The sequence below is a fragment of the Balaenoptera acutorostrata genome, chromosome 5 (genome assembly GCF_949987535.1).
Source record: "Balaenoptera acutorostrata chromosome 5, mBalAcu1.1, whole genome shotgun sequence".
NCBI lineage: Eukaryota > Metazoa > Chordata > Mammalia > Artiodactyla > Balaenopteridae > Balaenoptera > Balaenoptera acutorostrata.
The window spans coordinates 79254029-79278777 of NC_080068.1; the positions used below are offsets into that span (position 1 = coordinate 79254029).

Below are 24749 nucleotides of genomic sequence, written 5' to 3' on the forward strand. Positions count from 1 at the left end.
AGGATGAGATCAGTAGACTTGAGCACAGAAGAGGTGGCCGTGAACCTGGACAGAGGCTCTCGGGCTGCAGAATTTCTACACGCTCCACTGACCGTGGTGGTCCCCAGTGTAGGAAAGCTAAGCTTTGACCAATCTGTTGCCTCTGCTCTCGCCACTGCTCTAAGTAAGGAAGAGAAGGTAGAGCTCATCACCTCGACGGCTTCTGTGCGTGGCTTTGGGTGAATAAGCCCGTACGGAGAAATGGTTAAAGCAAGGGCTTTGGGGTCAGCCTGCCTGAGGTCAAAAGATAACCTGTGTGATCCAGAGCAGGTCACTCTTGGGACCTCAAAGAGGATAAAAATAATACCTAACTCACAGAATTGTTGTAAGGATTAAATAAGTTAATACACATAAAGGGCTTGGACTGGTGCCAAACAGGCATTGTTGCCAGATAAAGCAAACAAAAAATATAAGATGCCCAGTTAAGTTTGAATTTCAGGGACTTGAGCACACCCAGGACATTAGGACAGATGGAAAGGGGAGCCAGCAGGGAACAGATGTGGCCACTCAGAATTAAAGTTAAAAGAAGGGTGGAGACAGAATGCTGAGGACACTTCCACGACGGGCAGAGGAGCCAGAGAAGAAGGCTGAGAAGGGACCATCGGAGGAGTACCTGGAGAGCAGGAGGGCAGTGTTCTAAGGGAGTAAAAAGTTGAGAAAGATGCGCTGTAATAGTGTAAAATGCTGCCATAACATGGGGTAGGGTGCAGGCTGAGAAGGGACGTCCGTATTTAGCAAGGACGAGATCAGTGGGGACCTTTTAGAGAAGGTTTACGGAGTGGTGAAGGCAGAAGCTGACTGCAAGGAGGTGAGCAGGCCCCCGACAAAGCTAACCGTCAGATGCTGTACAGACCCATCTTTCCCATCCCTATCGTGGGTTCTCTCAGGTGATAATTCCCAACTAGGGGTCTATTACTGGCCCCCTTCTCCAACACACACACCAAGAAGGTATTTCAGAACTCTGAGGTGTAGAGGATGGGGGTGGGGGTGAGTTAAGTATGAACATTTTAAAGATGTTCTCAAATGATTAAGGGCTATGCTTTCTGGTTGAGAATCAGCAGGTACCACTGCACAGGTTGTGAGAAAATGCATGTCACAAGTAAAGGTGATTTTTTTTTTCAGGGGAGGGGTCTCAAGGTGGAAAGAAGATAAAGGAATAAAGGAATGGGAAGGAAACTAATATCACCTACATAGTAGTTTCAATAAATATTTATTGAGTGTCCACAATGTGCTAAACACTCTATAAAGAGATGGGCCTTTGACCTTGAGGAACTACTAATCTGAAGGGGGTTAACTGCAGCAGTAAGTAAGGTTCAGAGTACTTACAGGATTCTAAGGAGGGTGAAATTTCATCCAGAGGACAGTTCAGGAAAACTTTACAGGGAGTGGCATGTGAAGTGGGTCCTGCATGTTGGGTAGGAGGCAGGGGTGCAGGAGGGAGGGCGTCCAAGGTGTGGGTAACAGCAAGAGCGAAGGAGCAATATCAAGAAATTATTGTTGGAGAAACTGGAACCCCAATACGTAGTTGCTGGGAATGTAAAATGGTGTAGCTGCTTTGGGAAACAGTTTGGCAGTTCCTCAAAATGTTAAACATAGACTTAACATATGGCCTAGCAATTCTGCTCCTAGGTATATACCCAAGAGAAATGAAAACACATGTCCACACAAAAACTTGTACACAAATGTTCACAGCAGCATTATTCATAATAGCCCCAAAGTGGAAACAACCCAAATGTGTATCAACTGATGAATGGATAAATGTAGTGTGTACACAATCAATTAAATATTATTAGGCTTTAAGAGGAATAAAGTACTGATACATGTTACAACAATGTATCTATCTGATGAAACAATTTGTATCCAGAATATATAATACAGTCCTACAAATCAGTAAGAATGAGATGATACAATTAAAAATTAGAAAAAAGACTTGAACAGAACTTCATAAAAGAGGATATTTGAATGGCTAATGAACACATGAAAAAATGCTCACTTTCATTATTCTTTAGAAAAATGAACTAAAACCATACAAGATACCACTGCACATCTATCAGAATAGTTACAATGAAATAGACTGATAAGTGCTGGTGAAGATGGGGAGCAACTACATTCTTTTACATTGTTGGTAGAGTGAAACTGGTACAACTACTTTGAAAAAAATGTTTGGCAGTACCTACTATTGCTGAAGATATATATATACTCTGTGACCTAATAATTCTACTCATGGATATATACCCTATAAAACTGAGGGCTTATGTACACAAAAAGACATGAACAGCAATATGGCAACTTTATTCATAATATGCCCAAACTGAGGCAACATAAATGTCCATTAACAGAATAATGGGTAAAGAAATTGTGACAGTCATATGGTGGAATACTACACAGCAATGAATAAGAATGAACTATTGCTACACACGATAACACAGATGCTTTCGCAGACTTAATGTTGACTGAAAGAAACTGGACACAAAAGAGAACATATGTATGATTTCATTTACGTGAAATTCATAAACATGTAAAACCACTCTATAAGAATAGAAGTCAGAACTGTGGTTACCCCTGGTGGGGAACACTGATTGGGAGGCAGCAGTGGGCCTTCTGGGGAGCTTGATCTGGATGGAGGTTACACCGGTGTACACAGATTTTATTTGAAAAAACTAATTGAGTTGCATATTTAAGATTCACGCATTTTACTGTATGCAAGTTACACCTAAAAGAAAATGCAAAGGTTCTTATCTTTTAGAGATAGATTTTGTATCCACAAACGAAATGATATGATGTCTGTGATTTGCTTTAAAATAATATAGGGAGAGAGGGTGGGTGTATGAATAAAATATGACTGGCCATGTGTGGATAGCTGTTGAAATGACATGATGGGTATCTGGGGGTTTGTTATGCTGTTTGGTCTACTTTTGTAAATGTTTGGAAATTTCCTCAAAAAGTTAAAAGAATAATTAGCATTCATGAAAGTTTCATTCCAGAGTTAACTTACAGTTTCAATTGCCATTTCTATTGCTGCATTGTCTTCTGAGCTTGGGCATTTCAGCAAGTGTTTAAGTGCCTGAAATGAGAATTGTATAGAAATTAAAAATTTTCGGACTGCTTTCACATTGGGAAAATCAAAGTTTTCACACAAACAAAGTAATCACAGTTGAGATGAAGAAAGTATCTTCATCTCAACCAGGAGCTTGCACAGTGCTGAGTCTTAAAATATATACTTAAAAGGCTGAGTGTAGTTTAAAAAGTGGAAGGATCCAGTTGACCCTTTGAAGAATCTAGTTCTGATTTCAAATGAAATCAGAATGAAAAATGTGCCCTCTTTCAGTAGGAAGATTTAATTATTTTCATTCATTTATTCACTCAACAAATATTTACTGACAACTTGCTGCTCTGTATATGAGACTGTGCTAGATGCTATGGAAAATACCAGGCCGTCTCTTTGTATCATGTACAATCTAACTGGAGAGATCTATGTGATGTGATGAAAATATAATTATTATAATCAATTATTTTAAGCCATAGTTGTCTAACTCCTGAATGCCACACCACCACACCTATGAAGACGTTTAAAGTTACAAAAGTTTCAGAGGCAAATGGGCAGTATTGCCAGTTGGGTTTATAGGTGGTCTGAAGAAGAAAAGATGATTAGACGTGAGGATGATCTTGAAGATAACACAGAAGAAAAGGACTTGAAGATGAACAGGTCTGTGGAAGGTGGGGAAGAGGGCAGAGAGGAACCCAGGTGGAGAACAGGGACGGGAAAAGGCTAGCGGGAGCGTAGGATTCTTCAGCGGCAAAAGCTAGATGCCAGATTGGGAAGTTCAGGCTGGTTGGTCAGTTGCGGAAATTCTCTTGAGTGCCAGCTAAGGAGTTTAGACTCAGTAACTAAGAGGCCAGAACAGCAAATTGATGGCCTGAAGGCTGAATTCACACACAGACATGTTTCTTTGGCCAGTGAGATGTTATACAAATATCTGGGCCTATATTTTAATATTGACCCAGACTTGTGTTTCTTGTGAAAAATCCTATGATCTGAGCTAGTAGGCCCAAACTCCTGAATGGCAACACTTTTTTGGAGGTGAGCAGCAGCTGTTCCCTTCAGATGAATCGCGTCCCGTCCAGCAGTCCCTGCCCTGTCACTCAGTGAGTGCACAGCCTGACCCTGCAGCTTCACTTGTTTACGTCCATTGCTTGAACACCGTCCATTGCTTGAACACCGTAACCCCTGCTTTAAGGGCTCTTTGTCAGTCAAAGTTAGTACCATTTGGGGAACAAAATGAAGAATGAGTTATAGACAGAGAAGCTAAAAACAAGGAAAATAGGAAACCATTGCCATAATCTAAAGCGAGGTGACCCAGGTTTGGATTACATGGATGGTAGAACGAAAAAGAGAGAGCTGTGAGAGAGGTTACGAAGGCAGAATGTGACTGGGTGTGGGAGAGAGGGGAAGAGTTTAAGGCTGACTCTGAGACTTCAAATCTGGGTGTCTGGGAGCGTAATATATTTTAAGATATTACTTAAAATAATATCGTTATTTTAATGATTATCATTATTTTAATAATATCATTATTTATTTTATCTGATCATTCCTGTGGAGTCCAAAGTATGTTTTCTTGGCAAATACTCACTCGTGAATACTGGCCACACAGCAAGAAGAATTTTCCAGCCTGAAAATGTCTTTTTTCTCCTTCGAAATATAAGGCAATGCTTTGATAGTCCTCATTAGTAGTGTCTTCAGAACCTACAACAGAAATTCATTGAGTAAAATATTTAAGCAAAACTTGTTTACCTCTTATTGCTAATCTAAAAGTAGGATCTAAAAACAGGTGATCTAAAAAGAGGTGATGAAAACCTTTTCACAGCAAATATTATTATCAGTGTCTTTTTCATCACAAAACACATTCACCATAATAACCCCACATATCAACTCTGTTCCATCTTCTTTTCGCTCTAAATAACAATCAGGAGAGGAAGTTATGACGCTTTGTGAGAAGCTGGGTTATGGTTTGACATTACCCTTAGTGACTTTTATCTTTCTTTAAGAGTCTCAATCTTATTTCCTAAAACAAGGAACAATCCAGGATTTCCCTAGGGTTTCGGAACAATCAGGAGCAAAGTTAACCATAATGCAAATGTAATCCATCTCCTTTCTCCAATGCCCAGTTTAAACAATAGTCTGTATGTATTTGTCAGACAAGGGAGATGATACTCAAATGGACAACAGATGCTATTTAAAGATAATTACTGTTTTCCCTTTTTAAAAAAAAAAATTTATTTATTTATTTATTTATTTTTATTTGGCTGCGCTGGATCTTAGTTGGGGGATGCGGGGTCTAGTGTCTTGACCAGGGATCAAACCCGGGCCCCCTGCATTGGGAGCGTGGAGTCTTAACCACCAGGGAAGTTCCTTTTCTGTTTTTCTTTTACAGGCTTAAACATATTAAGCACAGAAGACCCCAAAGCTGCTGGAATTCCAATTCATTGTTTACATTTACCCATGGGAGTTGGAGGCCCAGCAGGGCACCAAAGTATAAGAACAGCTCCGTGTCTCCAGACCAAGGCAGATATGGAGTTTATAAAAGAAGGGAGTAAAGAAAGGTGAAGAAAAGTGTGTGTTATGTTTTGGGAGTGGGAGGGCATGTGTGTATATATGTGTGGGTGTATGATTTAGGATAAGCCACATCCTTCTGAAATTAGAAAAACTTAAATGCTTTAGTGCAATGATGATTTGCAATTGTTCGGACAGAAATGTCATCTGTCATGTTAAACATTAATATTTGTAATGTTGCTTTTATCTGTATTTCCTTTTTTTCTTTAGCTATTTATTTTCTCCAATTACCTGAATGACCTCCTAAGATATTAGAAGATGCTTTTACCTATTACTTCCCTTGAAGACTGAAACAAAAATTTTCTCGTGAACCCCACCAACAGTTCTTACAGTCATTTTGTGAATTGTAAAAAAATGAAATAACATAACAGGACAAATATTATAATTCCACTTATAAAAGGTACCACGAATAGTCAAAATCATAGCAAAGAAAGTAGAACAGTGGTTACGAGGCTGGGAGGTGAGGGGAATGGGAGCTATTGTTTAATGGGTATATAGTTTTAGTTTAGGATGATGAAAAAATTCTGGAGATGGATGTGGTGATAGTTGCACAACAATGCGAAATGTACTTAATGCAACCAAACTGTACACTTAAAAATGGTAAATTTACGTTATGTATATTTTACCACAATAAAAAAGGAAAAAAAGAAGAAAAATCACACCACAAATAATGTTATACATGGCCCATGAAGTGAAAAATCTGAAAATTATTTCAGTAATTTCTAAGAATAATTACAAACAGGGGAAGAAAACCTATAAGCCGGTATTCTCAGAATATAAAATTTTCTTTTGTACTTTCAAAATCTTTAAAAACCACATCATATATTCTTAATTTATAACTCAATTTAAAAAATTTATGAAAACATTTACTTTTTCAAAAATCATTCTGCATTTCCTATTACCTTCATCTTGGAACCTTGCTTTACCAGGTTCCTTGAGCAGTAGCAGGATTTGGGAAATCTGGCCTCTCGCGGAAGTCACCCAAAACACCTTAATTTTTGAAAATGGTCTTATAATTCCATCTCATCTTTAAGGTATAGTAGGGATCTTGAAATCTAACAAGTAACATATAGCTGGTGTGTGTGTCTGTGTATAAATGGTGTGTGTGCATGTCCTTGTGGATATACAAATCTGATCATCAGACCATAAGAGTCAAAGTGTTCCTTTGATAAAGTCTTTAAGAGAAATTAGGGAAAACAACGATATTTACCAATAATGTCTGCATAGATTTCCATTTTGTTGTGCTGCTGAGCCAGTGTGAAAGCTTCATTATTACATTTGGACATAACAAGAAACTGGATGGCAGACCCGTAGTCACCTAGCTGTAGAAAAAACCTGAAACAAAGTACTTTAATGAACTTGACTCATTTAAAAGAAGTTTGTCATTTACAAAATAAGATCTTTTTCAACCAGGAGAAACCATTTAAAAGTAAAAATGTATTCGGTAAACTGCAGTTCTATACCATATGTTTATACTTGGAAAACATACTCTCATACGTTGACCACAACAAACAGCCTTTGAATTTAAACACTTAGATATAATTTTTAAAAAACCCCCCAAAACAGAATAAGTATTCCATTTGAATTGATTTATTTGATAAGAGGAAGCGGGGGCTCTCTTTTAAGGTTAGTTTTTGGAAGTCCAAAAATATTAATGCGTTATGTTACCGAGCTACCATCTTGGCTCCGTCCAGGGACTGGGTTTCTCTGACAACACTGACAGCCTTTTCTGGATTGTTCAGGTGGTCCAGGTAGATGCGGATCACGCTGTTCCACTGTTTTGCGTTCTCATAAGCCACAACAGCTTCTTTGTATCTATAAGAGATACTTATTTCGGACAAACTTTCTTAACACTGTCACATGTGGGGAAAAAATGTCAATAAACGTTTGGGACACTTTTTTATTGACGGTGGTTGCTTATTTTTCTTGAACTTCTTCATTTTTTATCAGAAAGAATACCAGGAAGCATTTCACTAAAATATGTTCTTTTCAGAGGTTTGATAAACTAACAGTAAAATACCAATTTTACCGTTTTCTCATCTGAACCATATATATACAACTTTTTACATTTTATTGTTTTTGTTAGAGTGGAAAGATTATAATAGTAATACAGGCTTATTTTAGAAAACAGAAAATAAGGAATTTTTCACAATTAGAGATATAGCTTAACAGTGATATATAAAATCATTGTGTGTTGACCTCTAGATGGAGCTCAAGACTTCTGTTCAGTCCCCATGAGCTCTCTAGCTCTTTGCATTTTAACAAGACATTTAGTGTATATCTCTTTCTTAAGGTTACTTTTCTAAAAGTAGAAGGAAGTAACCTTTAAAAATCTCTTAATACATATCGCTAAACAATTTTCTAAAGGCTTTAGAAATTTACAGTCTCACCAGTCATGTAAAACAAGTGCTTTTTGACAATATGGTTTTTAGTTTAAAATAAATCTTTTCCCAATATAAGTTAAAATGATATACTATTTGCTTTAATTTAATTACTGTTAGTGAGATAGAACTTTTTCACGTTTGCATAAAATATAATTTCATAACTGTATTTCTTCCTTGTCTTTAGCCCATTTCCTCCTAGTGCCTTTGAGTTTCTTGTATTAAAGTTCCAGGAAATATCTGTATATTTAGGATACCAACTATCCATTGCTATATTTTAATACTGTTTTGTGGCTTCAACAGTATTCTTTCCCTCTGCATCTGTAAGTTATCGTCCTTAATAAAATGACTATTGCCTAACTTCATTTTCATGCCATATTATATCAAAATTTCAACTTATAATATTTAACCCTCAAGTAAAAATGAGATTTTAGTCCATATATGAATACATAAAGGATTGACTGAGGTATATAAAAGTGTGGGAAAAACTTAATAGTCTGGCATTTCAAGCCAGGTGAGGAGTAAAGATATTTTCTGTCTTTCTGTGCTTTGCCTTTCTTAGAGGGTTGCAAATATCAATAGTTAATTTATAAAACATTCTTTTATATTTGAATAAAATTGAGAAATTGTACAAACCTTCCATCTGCTTCTTTAGCTTTGGCATACTGCAAGTGAATCTTTGGAGAAGAAACATGAGGCAGAAGTTCACCAACTTTTGCCCTAGAAAGGTAGGTTTAGGAGAATAATATCAGCACTACATTTGATCTAAAAGTAGCTTCCTACAATCAGATATTAGTTTTTAGGATTCAAAAAACAGTTATCATGATCTTTAAAAAATCTTGGCCTCCTATAGGTAAAAGATTTAATTTTTTTGGTAAACCTATTTTCATTTTGGAAAATATTTATGAATAAATAGTTTTATATGACGGCTGGCAAAAAAAAAAAAAATGCTCTTTCTCCGGCCCCCAACCCCACTAGCCCACCCTCTGTGGGAAAATGAAGGTTAGTTCATTAACTCTTTGGGCACAATAGGGCTTTTTTATTCTAGCAATTTATCTGATCAGGTATTTCCCCATATTAAACCAAGGAAATGGGCTGTTCTTTGGAAAAGGAACTATTAATGTGAACTCATCTAAAAAGAAAAAGAGGAGATGGAAGGAAGGCCCAGATAGAGGCAATAGTTGTATAGCTGGGAGGAGCAGCAAGAAAACCAGTGGGGGGATCATCGACACACATTCATTTCCACACCTGCTCAGAACAAATTTTAGCAATTTCTTACCAGTTCTTACAGCGGATGTAAACAGATGCTGCTTTGTCATAGTAGAGACCTTTTTCATAGAGTTGAGCTGCTTCTGAAAATTGCTAAAATAATATGAGATTGTCAAAATACTAAATTTATTATGTATGAGACCACATGAATATTTATTCACAGAAAAGTCCACCTTCATATTCTCCAGTATGGCTCCACAGTCTCTTTTAAGGACCCTGCTGGGGTGCTTGAGGGCTAGGCTAACCCCTCGGCGGATGTCTCCCATTCTTATGGACATCTGGGCCACACCAGCCAGACATACCTCATCATGTTCCTGAAATTAGAAGGCAAATAACTAATGAATCAGACCCTAACTTAAAATGATGTATTCTAGCCAAACAATTTAAATCTAAAATGAGCCCAAAGGTTATGGTTTACTTTCATTAATCCTTTTCTGGCAAATCTCAAGATTTTGAAATAACGTTGAGTCTTTTTTTAAAAATCACCTGTTGTAAAGTTATATATATATTTTTTAGAAGTCTATACCTTTTGTGCTCAAGACCAAATTTTTACTGTCCCTTTGTCGTAATACCTTGCATCTCTTTGTATGTCTTCTTGGTATAAAATTTTAAGTGAGAGGAAATATACTGGGCACATAGCATAAATGCTATGTATGAATAACATTGAGAAAATATTTATCAAACTGAAAATTTCTCTACTAGGCCTGATGAAACATAAAAACCTTTATTTATTTATTTTGTGACAGAGGAACTGAATTTTATATTTTATTTAATTTTAAATAACTTAAATGGCCACATGTGACTAGTGGTGACTGTCTTTAATAACACAATTAAGGACGAACTTAAATAGATGCAGCCAAACAAAGAAAATGTCAAAACCCCAAGAGATAAATGAACAAAGGGTATAATCAGGCAATTCATAAAAAAACATACAATTGGCCAATAAATAAATAAAACATGCTTGACTTCACTAATAATCAAATACACGCAAAGTAAAATGAAATACCCTCTTTTTTTTGGCTGATCAAATTGGTCGAGATTAGTAGTGTTGAAAATGTGAGGGAAACAGACACTTTCCTACACAACTAACAGCTGGATGAATTACTACAAGTTCTTTTGGAGAGCAATCTAGCAGTATAAAAAATTAAAAGCACACATTTTATGACCTAGAAATTCCACCTGTAAGAATATATCCTGCTGAAATACTATTTTAAGTAGCTAAAGATATATATACTAGGTAGAATATTCACTGTGGTGTTTTTGATAGAAACAAAACCCCAACTACCATATAATCAATAAGGGAGTGGATGAAAAAACCATGGTACATCCAAACAACGAAATTTTAGAAGCTCTTAAAAAATTAAAACATTCATAATGTATTGATTTGGAAAGACCATAAAGCAAAATGCTGCTTTTCACAGAATGGATTCTCAGTTGATCTTTGCTGAATGAATGGAAGTGAATGATTTCATTTTTAGCAAAAATCCCTATTATATACATATCTGTATGCTTAGCAGAGATTCTGGATGGAAATATATAAAATCATGAACAGTGGTTACCATTAAGGAGTGTGGATGGAGGAGAGAACGTTGGATTCTCACTTTGCAGGTTAACATACTTTGGTGATTTTTCAAATTGACTATACTGAAATTGTATTACTTTTGTAATAAAATGCTAGATATAATATAGAAAAGAAAAAGATTTTCAATCTTGACATCACCTAACTTAAAAACATCAATTTTTATCGCAAAATTTAGCTTTTTGAGCTAAAATTCTGGGATCGTCTGGGATGGGAGAATGGACTGGAATGGTGGGTAAAGTACATGCTTACCAGGCTCATCATAAAAGATACAGCATAAGGAATGAAATGGCAGAACAAACTTTTATGGACTGGGAATTCACTTTCAAAGTGGTTATTGAAACTTTTTAAGAGTAAAAGGAACAGCTTTATGAAAATCATAGCTAGCCTGTAACTGGGAAGGGATAAAAATCTTACTCCCAACCTTAATATGAAGCTCATAATTAGGGTGTAATGGAAAACATAGCTTTTTCAGACTGATAAAAATATTGTCAACTTCAGTTTTTAAGAGTTCTAAGTGTTTTAAAATGATTTAACCATATCCTTACAAAGCTGTTAATGAACTGAAAAAAGGCTCACCTGCTATATAGGGAATAAATACAATGCAAATAAGATTATTTTTTAAAGGAAACTAACAACAAACCCAAAGATAATTACGCATATCTTATCTTTATTCAAGGTTACCTTATTATCACCTGTTATTCCTTTCTCATAATGAGCCAAAGCATTTACATAATCACCCCTGAAAAAAAAAATGTGAATTTTAATACACATTTAAGTATCTTATTTACATATACAAGATTTAAAAGATCAGCTGTCACTGAATTGCTTACGCACATAAAAGTTGTGATAAACGACATTTATACATGCATTCTTTCAAGTGCAGTCCATTATTTTGCTACTTTAAAAATATTTATTGTAAACAGAGCTGAACAAAATGAACATTTTGGTACATGACTCTTTAGATTGTGCTAAGACTGTAAGGTACTAACTTTGCAGTATGCTAGGCATTTTGGGGAGGTACATTAAATTTTATGGGTCACTTTTGCTTAATTATCTCCTTTGGGGCACTAAAGACAATCATGTGACCATAAAAAAGAATGTTTTTTCCAAACACCCAATATTTATAAGTACAATATGTATTGAGAGAATCTGGGTAGAAATGAAGGAAAACATTGGGGATGACAGTATTAAGGGCCCTGGTTCTTATTCTGATAAGAAGTATTATACATGAAATAAATAATACCACTCCCTATTCCCATGACCAATGCTAACATGGATCTGCATATCTAGAAGTCATATTTATTACCTCAATTCATTTTTATTGCTTGGAACAGAATGGATCAGTGATTTGCTTAAGATCCATTTGGAGATCCACTGTCCTCTGAGAAATCATCTCCTCCATAATAAATTAATCAGCTCTGAAAATGTCATTATTTGAGCTCCACCTTATCAGCTTAGACCAGTTATTCAACCTCTCTCAGCCTCACTCAGTTTCCTCATCTGTTGGTTACAAGGAATTTTCTGGAAGAGAAGCCGATTGAGAACTTTGTTTTGGACAGCCCAGGGCTTCACAGTCAGCAGTGTTCCTAAGTGGGAATTTCTAATATTTGGACCCAATTACATCAACACAGCTAGAGATGTCTCCTGATAGTTCCTCCTTCAGGAATCTGAGGTTTTCCTTGGGCAAACCCAGTTAGGAGATGCTAAATTAAGACTTTGGGAACTCTCACTTTATTTTTATGGTATTTTAGTTCACTCACTTTATTATTATTTTATTTTGGAACGCTCATGTGGATCTAGCTCATTATTCTAGTGCCAGACTGGAGAGCTAAATCCCTCCCACAGGTGACAGACTGGTCCTGCTTTGATCTAATCAATGTCTTGGATGCAGAATAAAACAGACTGATGGAACTGAGCACAGGCCTAGGGCCTTAGCATCAAAATCAGCAGCTGGTGGCTACTGGGATATCGGATGATGATGAGATATACTTAGTTCATTACTATTATCACAAGGGAAAGTCTCCTGATTTGGGGGGCTGGGGTGTGTACCTAGATCAGGGTCCAGGGGTCAGCACAGAAATAGCAGTGAAAGTTTTGGGAATTGGTGGCTTCACGGTGAAGTGTTGAGCAGAAAGGGTTAAAAAATATCAACAACATCACAGGCTTTCAACTGGCTCAGCTCATCTGACTATAACGAGACAGTTTTTGAGGGTCTGCTACAAAAACTTTGATTCTCCTGAAAGAAGAGACAATGGAAGTTTTCTGGATGGTTCCAGGGCTTACTTGGGTGTTTGTGCTCTGACAGGAGATGGTGGGTCATCTCCCAATGTAATGACCCTTTTCTCTTTACTCTAAGACCCAGTCACTCTCAGGACAGACACGGAGGGCCTTGTCCATTGTGTTATGTACCAAGATTCTTATTTGACCTTTTCAACATATGGATTAACTGTATAAGAGGCAGAAATGTGCCAAATTTAGATCAAGGTTGACTAAGAAGAAATAAAATCTCCAAAAAGTTTTTACTTGCAAAATGGAAAATTTTAAATAAGGTATCTTGGTTAGAAATGAAAGAATACTTTTGATGGAATAATTTCTACAACTATTAGCTGTCAACATTCTCAATGAATCTAAAGTCTATAGAAAACAAAGTGGAACTATATAAAAATGTTTTTTTAAATGCTAGAACCATATTTTCTTTGTTTAAAAAACAGTATTTTTCCCATTTTATAGTTTTTGAAATTGGAATGTATCCTATAAATGTCAAAAGAAATTGTCCAGTTGTGATATAACTGCCATTGCACATATACCTGTGAACTTATATTTGCAAATGAATTATTCATTTTTTGTCTCTGCACGTATCTCCATTAGTGGCATTAACCATGGCTGAAGGTGAGCTTACAATTGGATCTTGAATACCTCTAAAATTACACTTTTATGCAGCATTGAAATAAAAATGTATAGTCTGTCAATTAAGACTACTGACAGTTAAGACCATCTAGCAATTAACAGCACTAGAAAATTCTAAATCTCTCAGAATAGATTATGGCGTTTTCAAAGGTAGGAAATATCTGTGAAGCCTATTCATCATGCATCATGAAGGATTATTATTCAAGCACTACATATCCACCTGTGAAAAATTTCTGGCGTGATTTTCAACATTAGCTGTTGAATTTTTATCCATGTGCAATTCAATTTACAAAAGAAAAAGTACAAATTTAAGCAAATAGAAGTTGTAGAACAAAGCCTGGTATTTTTCGCCGTGCCTTGAAATCACACTGCAAATCCTCCAAGTGTTCAAAGAGGTCAAGGTCATGGGCGTAGGTTAAGAAAAGCAGAGTCATCCCAATGTTTATGTGTAACTGTTGTTGGCCAAATGTGATTCAAAATAATATTTAGACTCTAAATATAGAAAAGGCTTAGACCCAAACTTGGCTTTGATGCTGAAAATGCAAGTGGATAAATACATGGATAAGACATCATTAGTTAAAATAAAACACTTTTTGGATGTATAATTAACATGGCTTTTTCCACCTAAGAAGCAATTATTAAATCAATGGATTTAATTATTAAATCAATGGCCTTATAATGAACAGCAGTTTAGAATTGAAGATATTCAATAATTAGATACTGACTGAAACATATAAAGACAAGTACTTACGTGAATTCAAGCTGAATAGCATATTCTTTTGATATAAACGGTATTTGGTCTGGGGCTAAACGCTTTGCCAGCTGTAGAGCACTGTCCCAGTGCTGTAAATCCCTTCTCATCTATTAGGAAGAGAGAGATACTAATTTCAAATAGCAAATTATTCTGCACAGTCACCATATAGTTTTTAATAAAAGTGATTACAGATACTTTTTGTTTAAAAAATGAAACTTGGTCTTTCCAAAGACAATAAATTACTATAGCATACATTCTCAATGCAGGTGACAAAGCCTCCAAAAGGGTGAAAATTGGTTCTTGGGGACCAAAAACATCTTGGCTGTTACAATGGTTTGTGGCCCTCCAAAACTCAATCCTAAACAAAATCTTATTCTCTTTAGTATTTAATTTTTCTCCATAGGAAAAAATTACATTGAATTAAAATTAATTCAATCAGCTAAATTAAAATTAATATTTCTCCTTAGAGGGGAGATGATAAAGAAAAAGTTGAGAAATACTTTACTGTAGGAACTGATGTTATTTTCTGAGAAAATCTGGACCTATATCATGAGACGAATAGTAGCAAACATAAGTAAAACGTGAACGTGTCTTTCTCTCTGGCTCCCAAGGTCTTTTATCTGTGTCTGGTACATAATTCCACATAAAAACTAACCATTAAAGATTAAACCATTAATTTTTTAGAGTTCATTCCTCACTTTATTCACTCTTTGTAAAGAATTAATAATGGCTAACATTTTGTAAGTGCTATTTTCTGCCAGGTACTGTTTTAGGACATTAGCCTATTTACTTTTCACAACTAGGCTTTTTGTAACGAGCTGCTCTTGTGCCCATTTTAGGGATCCAGAAACTGAGGCAAACAGAGGCTAGTTTTGCACACAAAGTCTCAATGTTAGTGTGTGGCAGGGCTGGGCGGCAGGGCTTTGCTTCCAACCTCTTTACTTAGCTAACCTATCAGTCTTCAGAGTGAGGTTAAAGGAACAACGGGGTGCAATCACCTCTTTCCATTGGGAAGCCATCACCTTAAATCCTTTACAAATCCAGCAGCACACAAGTGTCCACAGCTAATGCAGAAGAGCTGGGATGACACGTTGCCCTCACTCAGTGCAGCCATGTTCCTACTTCAGTGCTTACCAATCCAAGTTCTGAAAATTTCTCAGGGTGTCCCCAATGATCTCAAATAATGTTGTAAAATTATCTAATTTTTTCTTAAAACAAAAGTAATTTAGTCCACTTAAAATTTAAAAATGAAAATTTGCTATAGAACAATTTGAAAAGACAAGCTGTGAAATCAACAGCACATATGCTTCCCTCTATGTGGTTGCAGAAATGCGGGCTGGGGTGAAATAATGTGAGAGTCAGCAGCCACGATCTCTGTCTTTACAGCCCGTCAGGCACTGTTCCAAAAGATCTAATCTCATTCTTAAATCTTTACAACACCCTGTGGGCTAGATATTGTTATCCCTCCTTTAAATGGGATCTAGGGCACAGACAGATGAAATAACTTGTCCAAGGTTACACAGAGCTGGGATCTGAACCCAGCCACGTCCGACTCTAAAATCCACGTTCTTAACCACTACTCTATACCACCACAGCTCTCTCCTTCCTTGCGCTGAACTAGGTCCTTCACTCCGTTCTGACCCTTCCCCTGCAACACTCACCTCTGGGAAACTAGTGATGATACACAAGCCTTAGCCCCCTCTTCATACACAAGAGAATTTCACATAAGAAATAAAAGACAAATGCGCCTCTATTTTCCCATTTGGAAAATAGAGAAAATAATAGTATTATCTCACAGGACTGTTGTGAAGATTAAATGAATTAAAATATGTCAATGCTTAAAAAAGTGCCTGGCACGTGTGAGCACTCGATAAATGGTGGCTGTTCAGAGCTAAACCCATGCACCTATGGTCACCTTATCTTTGATAAAGGAGGCAAGAATATACAATGGAGAAAAGATAGCCTCTTCAATAAGTGGTGCTGGGAAAACTGAACAGCTACATGTAAAAGAATGAAATTAGAACACTCCCTAACGCCATACACAAAAATAAACTCAAAATGGATGAAAGACCTAAATGTAAGGCCAGACACTATAAAACTCTTAGAGGAAAACATAGGAAGAACACTCTATGACATAAATCACAGCAAGATCCTTTTTGACACACCTCCTAGAGAAATGGAAATAAAAACAAAAATAAACAAATGGGGCCTAATGAAACTTAAAAGCTTTTGCACAGCAAAGGAAAACATAAGACGAAAAGACAACCCTCAGAATGGGAGAAAATATTTGCAAATGAAGCAACTGACAAAGGATTAATCTCCAAAATTTACAAACAGCTCATGCAGCTCAATATCAAAAACACAAACAACCCAATCCAAAAATGGGCAGAAGACCTAAATTGACATTTCTCCAAAGAAGATATACACATTGCCAACAAACACATGAAAGGATGCTCAACATCACTAATCATTAGAGAAATGCAAATCAAAACTACAGTGAGGTATCACCTCACACCAATCAGAATGGCCATCATCAAAAAATGTACAAACAATAAATGCTGGAGAGGGTGTGGAGAAAAGGGAACCCTCTTGCACTGTTGGTAGGAATGTAAATCGATACAGCCACTATGGAGAACAGTATGGAGGTTCCTTAAAAAACTACAAATAGAACTACCATATGACCCAGCAATCCCACTACTGGGCATATACCCTGAGAAAACCATAATTCAAAAAGAGTTATGTACCAAAATGTTCACTGCAGCTCTATTTACAATAGCCAGGACATGGAAGCAACCTAAGTGTCCATCGACAGATGAATGGATAAAGAAGATGTGGCGCATATATACAATGGAATATTACTCAGCCATAAAAAGAAACGAAATTGAGTTATTTGTAGTGAGGTGGATGGACCCAGAGTCTCTCATACAGAGTGAAGTAAGTCAGAAAGAGAAAAATGAATACCGTATGCTAACACATATATATGGAATCTAAAAAAAAAAAAAAAAAAGGTTCTGAAGAACCTAGGGGCAGGACAGGAATAAAGACGCGGACTAGAGAATGGACTTGAGGACACAGGGAGGGGGAAGGGTAAGCGGGGAAAAAGTAAGAGAGTGGCATGGACATATATACACTACCAAATGTAAAACAGATAGCTAGTGGGAAGCAGCCACATAGCACAGGGAGATCAGCTCGGTGCTCTGTGACCACCTAGAGGAGTGGGATAGGGAGGGTGGGAGGGAGACGCAAGAGGGAGGAGATATGGGGATATATGTCTGTGTACAGCTGATTCACTTTGTTATAAAGCAGAAACTAACACACCATTGTAAAGCAATTATACTCCAATAAAGATGTTAAGAAAAACAAAAAAACAAATACTCTTAAAATATACATCTTTGTCTATAAAAGAAAGAAAGAAAGAAAGAAAGAAATGGTGGCTGTTTTTATTTGTATGCGTTTTTGTAAGTTATGGAATCTGTCCTCTCTGGACACAGTCTGACTTTAAATTATTTGGTAATGTTACAATACCATGCCTTTCATGGCTCCACAGAATGCAGAGTGAAAATATTTCTGAAGTTAATGAATACTCAGGAATTCTTAAAGCTGAAGTCTGAATTCTAGGAGGGGGAAGGCATGTGGTATCTGGTGCTGAGAGATTTTAACTCTACAAAAGGTGAGAGCCTCTTTGCGTGTTTTCCCCCTCATTTGCTGCCATACCTCCAGGGCAGCAATGGGACAGCTGGATGCCAGGTACAGGTCCTGAGCCAGGTTGAAATCATTAGTAAACATGGCAAGATGTCCTGCCAAAAGATTGTAGTCCTCTATTCCCTACAAATAAAAGCAGTTTTAATGAGAAGAAATACAAGGGTTTTTTATTTAAGGACTGTACTTAGGAGGAAGTGGTAGTGGTCTATCGATTAATTTGTTTACGAGTTAGGTAAGAGTAACTGCAGAAACTTTAAATGTTTGACTAAACACCATTTAAATGCTAATCTGATAATTCCCATAAGATGCTGTTTACCTTTATTTGTTCCAAGGACATCACCATGCCAACGTTTCCAATTGTCCGATAAACACGGATTGCAAACTCCACTTCCATGTGGTGTAGACAAGCTCTGGCCAACTCATTCCAGGCAGCATGATCATCCAGAGTCTTGCACATTTCCCAAGCATCAGAAAACCTAGCAGTTGAGTACATAAGCTTAATCAGGGAGCTCTATTTGCTCCCTATGAGGCAATTTTCAGATTGTATATAATTTAATGTTATGCCCTAGATAAATTTTGCAGAAACATTTCTTAATCTTTCATCATTTTCAAGTGATGAAAAGCTATATAAACTTTTCTTCCAGTTTTATGCAGATGTTTTTTCTTGAATTTCTTGAATTAATCTGAATCTATTCTGTATAACCACCTTCCCTCATCAACAACTAATTCTGTTTATTTATTTTTGGTTTACTTCACACACAGATGAAAATTATTTTTGTTCTCACATAAGTCTAATAAAATTAGTACTCTATTCCTATAAATTGGGAACTTTTAAAACAGGGGTCAGCAAACTATGGCCCACAGCTGCCTGTTTTGGGGAATAAAGTGTGAGTGGAACACAGACACTCACCCGCCCGCTCTTTACGGACTCTCTTGGCTGCGCTTGCACTGCAACAGCTGACCTGAGTAGGTGTGACAGACCCTATGGTCCTTAATGCCTGAAAATACTTACCACCTGGACCATAACAGAAAAAGCTTGCTGACCTCTGGTATAAAACTTAACCATAAATGCCAGTGAGACTTTTTGTGGAACCCCTACATTAATGAATATGTTACGCCTTCCCCTCTATTCACTGATGCATTTTTCCATCCAACACACATTCACTGAGCACCGTTATGTGCCAGGAACCAAGACGTAAGGCTCAAATGCAAATCACTGTCCTTTAGGCAGTCATACTTGGGGAAGGTGGAAGAGACAGGTAAGAAAACAGATGACTATGACACAGTATGACAAAGGTACCGGAGTGCCTACAATATGTGAATCTTTGTGCTAAGTGCTTTGTATAAATTCTCTCGCTGGATCACCCTAATGACACTATCCACTATGTATTATTATTATTTCTCCTTTAGAGATGAGCAAAGTGAGGCTTAGAGGCCTTAAAAATCCAGCCCAGGTCACACAGCGGTAAGAGATAACGTGTTCTAAACCACTCTCCACACGGGATCCTGGCTCTGAGGCAACACATTGGAAAGGCCCTGACCGAGACTGACAGTGGTCAGGGCTTCTGGGAAGGCTTCCTGGAGGAGGAGAGGGCTCCGCTGTATGGTGAAGAATGAGGAGTTACTATCTACAGAGACAGGGAGGGGCAGCCCAGGATGAGAAAGTGGCGCGTGCCAAGGCAAGAAATCATGAAAAATACTGAATCCAAGCAGTCAGCGCACAGAGAGGCGTGGAGGAGTGGGGACAGATGAGGCTAGTATTAAATCATCATGAGCCTAGCGTGTCATGCTGAGGTCCCGAGAAGCAGGGGTTTCTTCCTAAAGGCAACAGGAAGTCACTGGAAGATCTTCACCAGGGAAATGAGAGGATCAGATTCACATTTTCCGAAGTGTGTAGAGAATAGATTAGATTGTCATGAGACTACCAGCAGAGAGAGCAGTCAGGAAGTGGTTCCGATATACATTACTCCACGTGAGGGCCTGAGTTAAGGTGGGGGAATAGCAGAGGACAAAAGGACCTGGGGTATGTGTGTGGGGTGTGTGTGTGTGTGTGTGTGAGGGTGTGTGTGTGTGTGTGAGGGTGTGGGTGTGAGGGTGTATGTGTGAGGGTGTGTGTGTATGAGGGTGTGTGTGTGTGAGGGTGTGTGTGTGAGGGTGTGTGCATGGTGAGGGTGTGTGTGTGAGAGGGTGTGTGTTTGTGTGTGTGTGAGGGTGTGTGTGTGTGTGAGGGAGGGTGTGTGGGTGTGGGTGTGTGTGAGGGTGTGTGTGTGGGGTGTGTGTGTGTGTGAGGGTGTGTGGGTATGTGGGTGTGTGTGTGAGGGTGTGTGTGTGGGGTGTGTGTGTGTGTGTGAGGGTGTGTGGGTATGTGGGTGTGTGTGGGAGTGGGTGGGTGGTAGGGCATGTGCACCATGTGATTAGGGCAGGGGGAGAAGAGGAGGCTGGGGAAGATGATGAGGCAAGTTTGAGGAACTCATGGACTCCCAACTACATATGACTGGGAGGCAGTGGTAAACACAGGTTTAAGTCAAGGATGCACATTTTGGAGTCAGCCTCGTATAGATGGTACTGAAACCATCTTTGAGGAGATTCACTCTGGAAGAATAATTAGACTGAGAAGAGAAGAAAGGAGCTCAAGGGACCCTGAGGAAGAGCAACATTTAAGAGATGGTGAGAAGAATCAGAACCACAAAGGAATTCACAGTGGCCCTAAGAGGTGAGAGGAAAAAGCAGGAAAAGGAAATCTCAAGTAAGGTAAAATCAAACTTTGTTATGATGAAATTAAGAGTGTTGAAATAATTACGTTTATTAGAATTTCACAGTAACTGTGCTATTTGGGTGATGAGAAGCCTTTTTGTTCTGAAGGGCTTTTCCTGGAATAAAGCACCGATAGTATTGCACAAAAGTACTTCCCTTAGAATTTATATACATTCTCATATCCATCATATTATCTGAGCCTCACAATAATCCTGTGAAGTAAACGAGGTAAATACTATTATCTCTATTTTAATGGAAGTTGACCTTTAAAATCACAAAAGCAAATGAGAGGCCCCATGAGAAGTGTTTAAAACCATACCTTTTTAGCGTTAAAGTCTGCGTCAGCATCTGCCTCAGATCATTAAGCCCCACATCTTTTAAACTGTGGAGGAAGCTGTGGGTGCTAAGGTAAATGTTGTTTATTTTTCCACTCTGCGTCTGGCAGGTCAATTCTCCGTTATATAACAGCAAAGGTTTATGACAGAAGGGAACTTTGGTGCCACCAGCCAAAATGACCTTGGATCCTATATTATAAAACAGACCTCTTAATGCTGAAAGCTGATACTCAGCACACACATCAGAAAGGAATGTTTTAATTTCACTGCAGTGGAAATGTATTTCTCAGTAAATGTACAAAAAAGTGATTAAGTACCTTGTATAGTGTCCTTGTGAAAGACGTAAGTGTACACCTTATCATCATCGTAGGCAATAAACACACCTTTATCCATTGGCCAGTTTTCCCAAAGAACACCTTTAATGGTTGGTGAAAAATCTGGAATCTCATAGGTAGCATCATTAACCTACAAAATAAGGATTTACAGATTTGCCCCAAGTCTGTACTTAAACCATTATCATTTGCCTTGGTAGGAAGGAGTCTGTCTACAGCCTTAGCTGGCAAAGCTTACCAACCCACATTCAACTCAGCAACACCCCAAGATAAAGGAAGAAAAGTTTCTTTTCCCATTCCTATAGGTCTGGCTTGAAAAAAAACTGTAGTTATATGGAAAATCAAGGATTTTATCTAAAATTTGGTGAATTTGCAGGAAAAACTTCAAGTCTGGACACAAAACTTCAGGTTAAGAAAAAAAAGTTGAAGTTGCTCAAGATGACGGAAATTTAAACTATGAACACACTTGTGCTTAGAAAATTTTCGATAATACTGGGTACAGAAATGCTCCAACTAGAGAAGAAACAAATTAATTTGTATATGATTTGAGATCTAAATAAATTACACTGGGTATGTTTTATTTCAAAAACTTCTCTACAGTGCAATTCCAACAAACATAAACTGTAGTTACAGTAATAAAAGCTATTAAAAAAAATCAGTCCACATATTCCAATTCCACATATTCCTCAGGCAGATAGGCTTATATATATCCTCAATGTGGAGCTAAGAAACACGGGTCTCCTCTCTAATCTATCTTCCTCTCAAAATAAGAATGAAATATAAAATTCCTATAAATAATAATAACTAATATTATACAGCCATACAATACAGTATGGCCACTATTTAATATCCACATGTGGCTCTTAAGCACTGAAATGTGTCTAGTCCAAATTGAGATGTGGGGAAGTGTAAACTACCCACCAGATCTCAAGGAGTTAGTATGAAAAAAAGAGTGTAAAACATCTCATTAATAATTTTTATGTTGATTGCATACTGAAATGATAATATTGGGCTAAATTAAAATTATTAAAATTAATTTCACCTGTTTCTTTTTACCTTTTTTAAAAAATGTGACTAGTAGAAAATTTTAAATTATATATGTAGTTCAAATTACATTTCTATTGGATAGTGTTGCTTACCAGGTAGTGTACTTATATTTAATTATACTTATTGTACTTACATTTACTTAATTTACTTTATAAATTACTTTTTGTAAATTATACTTATTGAATTTAATATATAGAATTACTTTAAGATATGTAAATATATATAATTTAATAGATTATAATTTAATATATTGAATTCTAATCTCTTACTCTATAAGACAGATACTATTATGCCCATTTTGCAGATGAAGAAACTGAGGCACACAGAAATCTGCCCGAAGTCACACAGCTAATATGTTGAAGAGTCAGGATTTGAACCAGGCAGTCTGGCTCCACAGTCTATGCTTCTAACTACTATGTCATACTGACTCTCAGTCAGTTTGTAAGGATGAGCACACCAGTGCTAGATGGCAGAAATGTTTTAAAGGGGGTAACCATTTGTTAAATGCTTACTATGTGGCAGATGCTGTACTGAAAGCTTTATGTGCATTATCCCATTTAATTTTTATACAATCTACAAAGTAGGTCCTGGAACCATATTCATTTTATAGGTGGGGAAACTGGGAATCCAATCAAAGTGAGAGCCCTGGAGGAAGCCGGCCTAGTCTCACACCACTGATACCATGTGCTGACTGTGTGACCTTGGACAAGTGACTTACCTTTTCTATGCCTTAATTTCTCCACCTGTAAAATGGTAAGATAGGAGTATTTATCTCTGGGGCTGCTGTAAGGATTAAAAGAAATCCCTGATATATGTACAGCATACTCAGCACAGAAATATTAGTTGTCATTATCACTAATCTCAAATCCAGGTTTGTCTGTCTGCCCATGCACTAAACTACTATACTCTACTGCCTCTGTTTATGAACTTCCTACAGTATATCACAAGTCATCCTTTATGGGTATATAGGGAATGATGGGGTGCAAAGTTTTCATTAGGGCACATGTAAGAAAAAAGCCATCTCTCCCAATTCTAATGTATGACAGGAGTCACTTCCTTACCATCCACACAGTGAAGGAAAAGAGGTTGAATAAATGTACATAGGAAGAGAAATTGCGAGTATATATGAGAATTTTAAAGAGGAATAGTTGAAGTTTGAATTATTATATACTTTCATATATGTACATCACAGAAGCAATGTTTTTCTCACTTTGAAGTTGGATGAAAAAGTAAGCTGTAATAGTAGCACACTATGACAGGGTGAGTGTTAAAATAAAAAAAAAAAAAAGCACAGCACTCTGGTCAAGAGTCCAAGGGCCTTAGCATAGCTTCCTCTTGTGTCTGAGGTGTGGGGAGGCTTTGCACCACAAGCTCTCCTTTCCCTTCCCTGCCAGGCTGGCCTTACTCCTAGGCAAGACTGGGTATTATTTAAAAGAGGGACTGCTCCTGTGGGTACCACATGCCCCTCAGATATCTTGTCCAACAGCCTAAAATTCTAACCTACCAATGAGACCCTAACTTGGAAAGAAGTTCACACCCAACCCATGTTGGGTTAGGGAGGGGCTATGCCCTCGTGGAGTCATTCTTTTGTGCGGATTTGTTTCACCAGGGTTTTTCTTTTTAACTTAACTGAGTTGCAGGTTAGACTTGGAAAAGGGATTGGGGATGAGCAGCAACAGGTGACAAAATTCTGGAACGTGAGGGTTTTAAGTTGTGATAAAGAGGTAAAGAGGGCAGAGCTTTAACTAACCCCTGCTAAACAGCTACCCTATGCCTGATAATATGTTTGGAAAAATCAGCTCACTGAAACCTCGTCCCAACGCCAGGAGGGAGGTCACACTAGCCTCTTTGACAGAAATTATCAAGGAAAGGAGAACTGTAAAAGGACAAAGAAAAAAACATCAACGTGTCCGGGACAGGTCTTACCCCTGGCCCTTTTCCGAGCCGTCAGACCCCTCTTCTCACTCTCAGTCCTGTCCGTGCCCGCTGCACCCTGCTACCCTCTTGTACACCCTGTCTAAACAGCAGACTCCACC

General features: G+C 37.6%; 1 protein-coding gene across 5 annotated transcripts in view; it reads right to left on the bottom strand.

The window, feature by feature from the left end:
- WDR19 (WD repeat domain 19) overlaps positions 1–24749 on the bottom strand; it is an 83518-nt gene that overhangs the window by 20091 nt on the left and 38678 nt on the right. For all 5 annotated transcript variants that reach the window (XM_007178817.3, XM_007178816.3, XM_057546460.1 and 2 more), the window contains 13 exons: positions 21652–21799; positions 21319–21523; positions 18562–18721; positions 18258–18368; positions 14541–14650; positions 11564–11621; positions 9474–9614; positions 9311–9393; positions 8668–8751; positions 7319–7465; positions 6861–6985; positions 4671–4783; positions 3035–3103 (listed from right to left, as the gene is read on the bottom strand). In XM_007178817.3, coding sequence (XP_007178879.2) covers positions 3035–3103; positions 4671–4783; positions 6861–6985; positions 7319–7465; positions 8668–8751; positions 9311–9393; positions 9474–9614; positions 11564–11621; positions 14541–14650; positions 18258–18368; positions 18562–18721; positions 21319–21523; positions 21652–21799 — 1554 coding nt within the window. The remainder of the gene's footprint in view (positions 1–3034; positions 3104–4670; positions 4784–6860; positions 6986–7318; positions 7466–8667; positions 8752–9310; positions 9394–9473; positions 9615–11563; positions 11622–14540; positions 14651–18257; positions 18369–18561; positions 18722–21318; positions 21524–21651; positions 21800–24749) is intronic.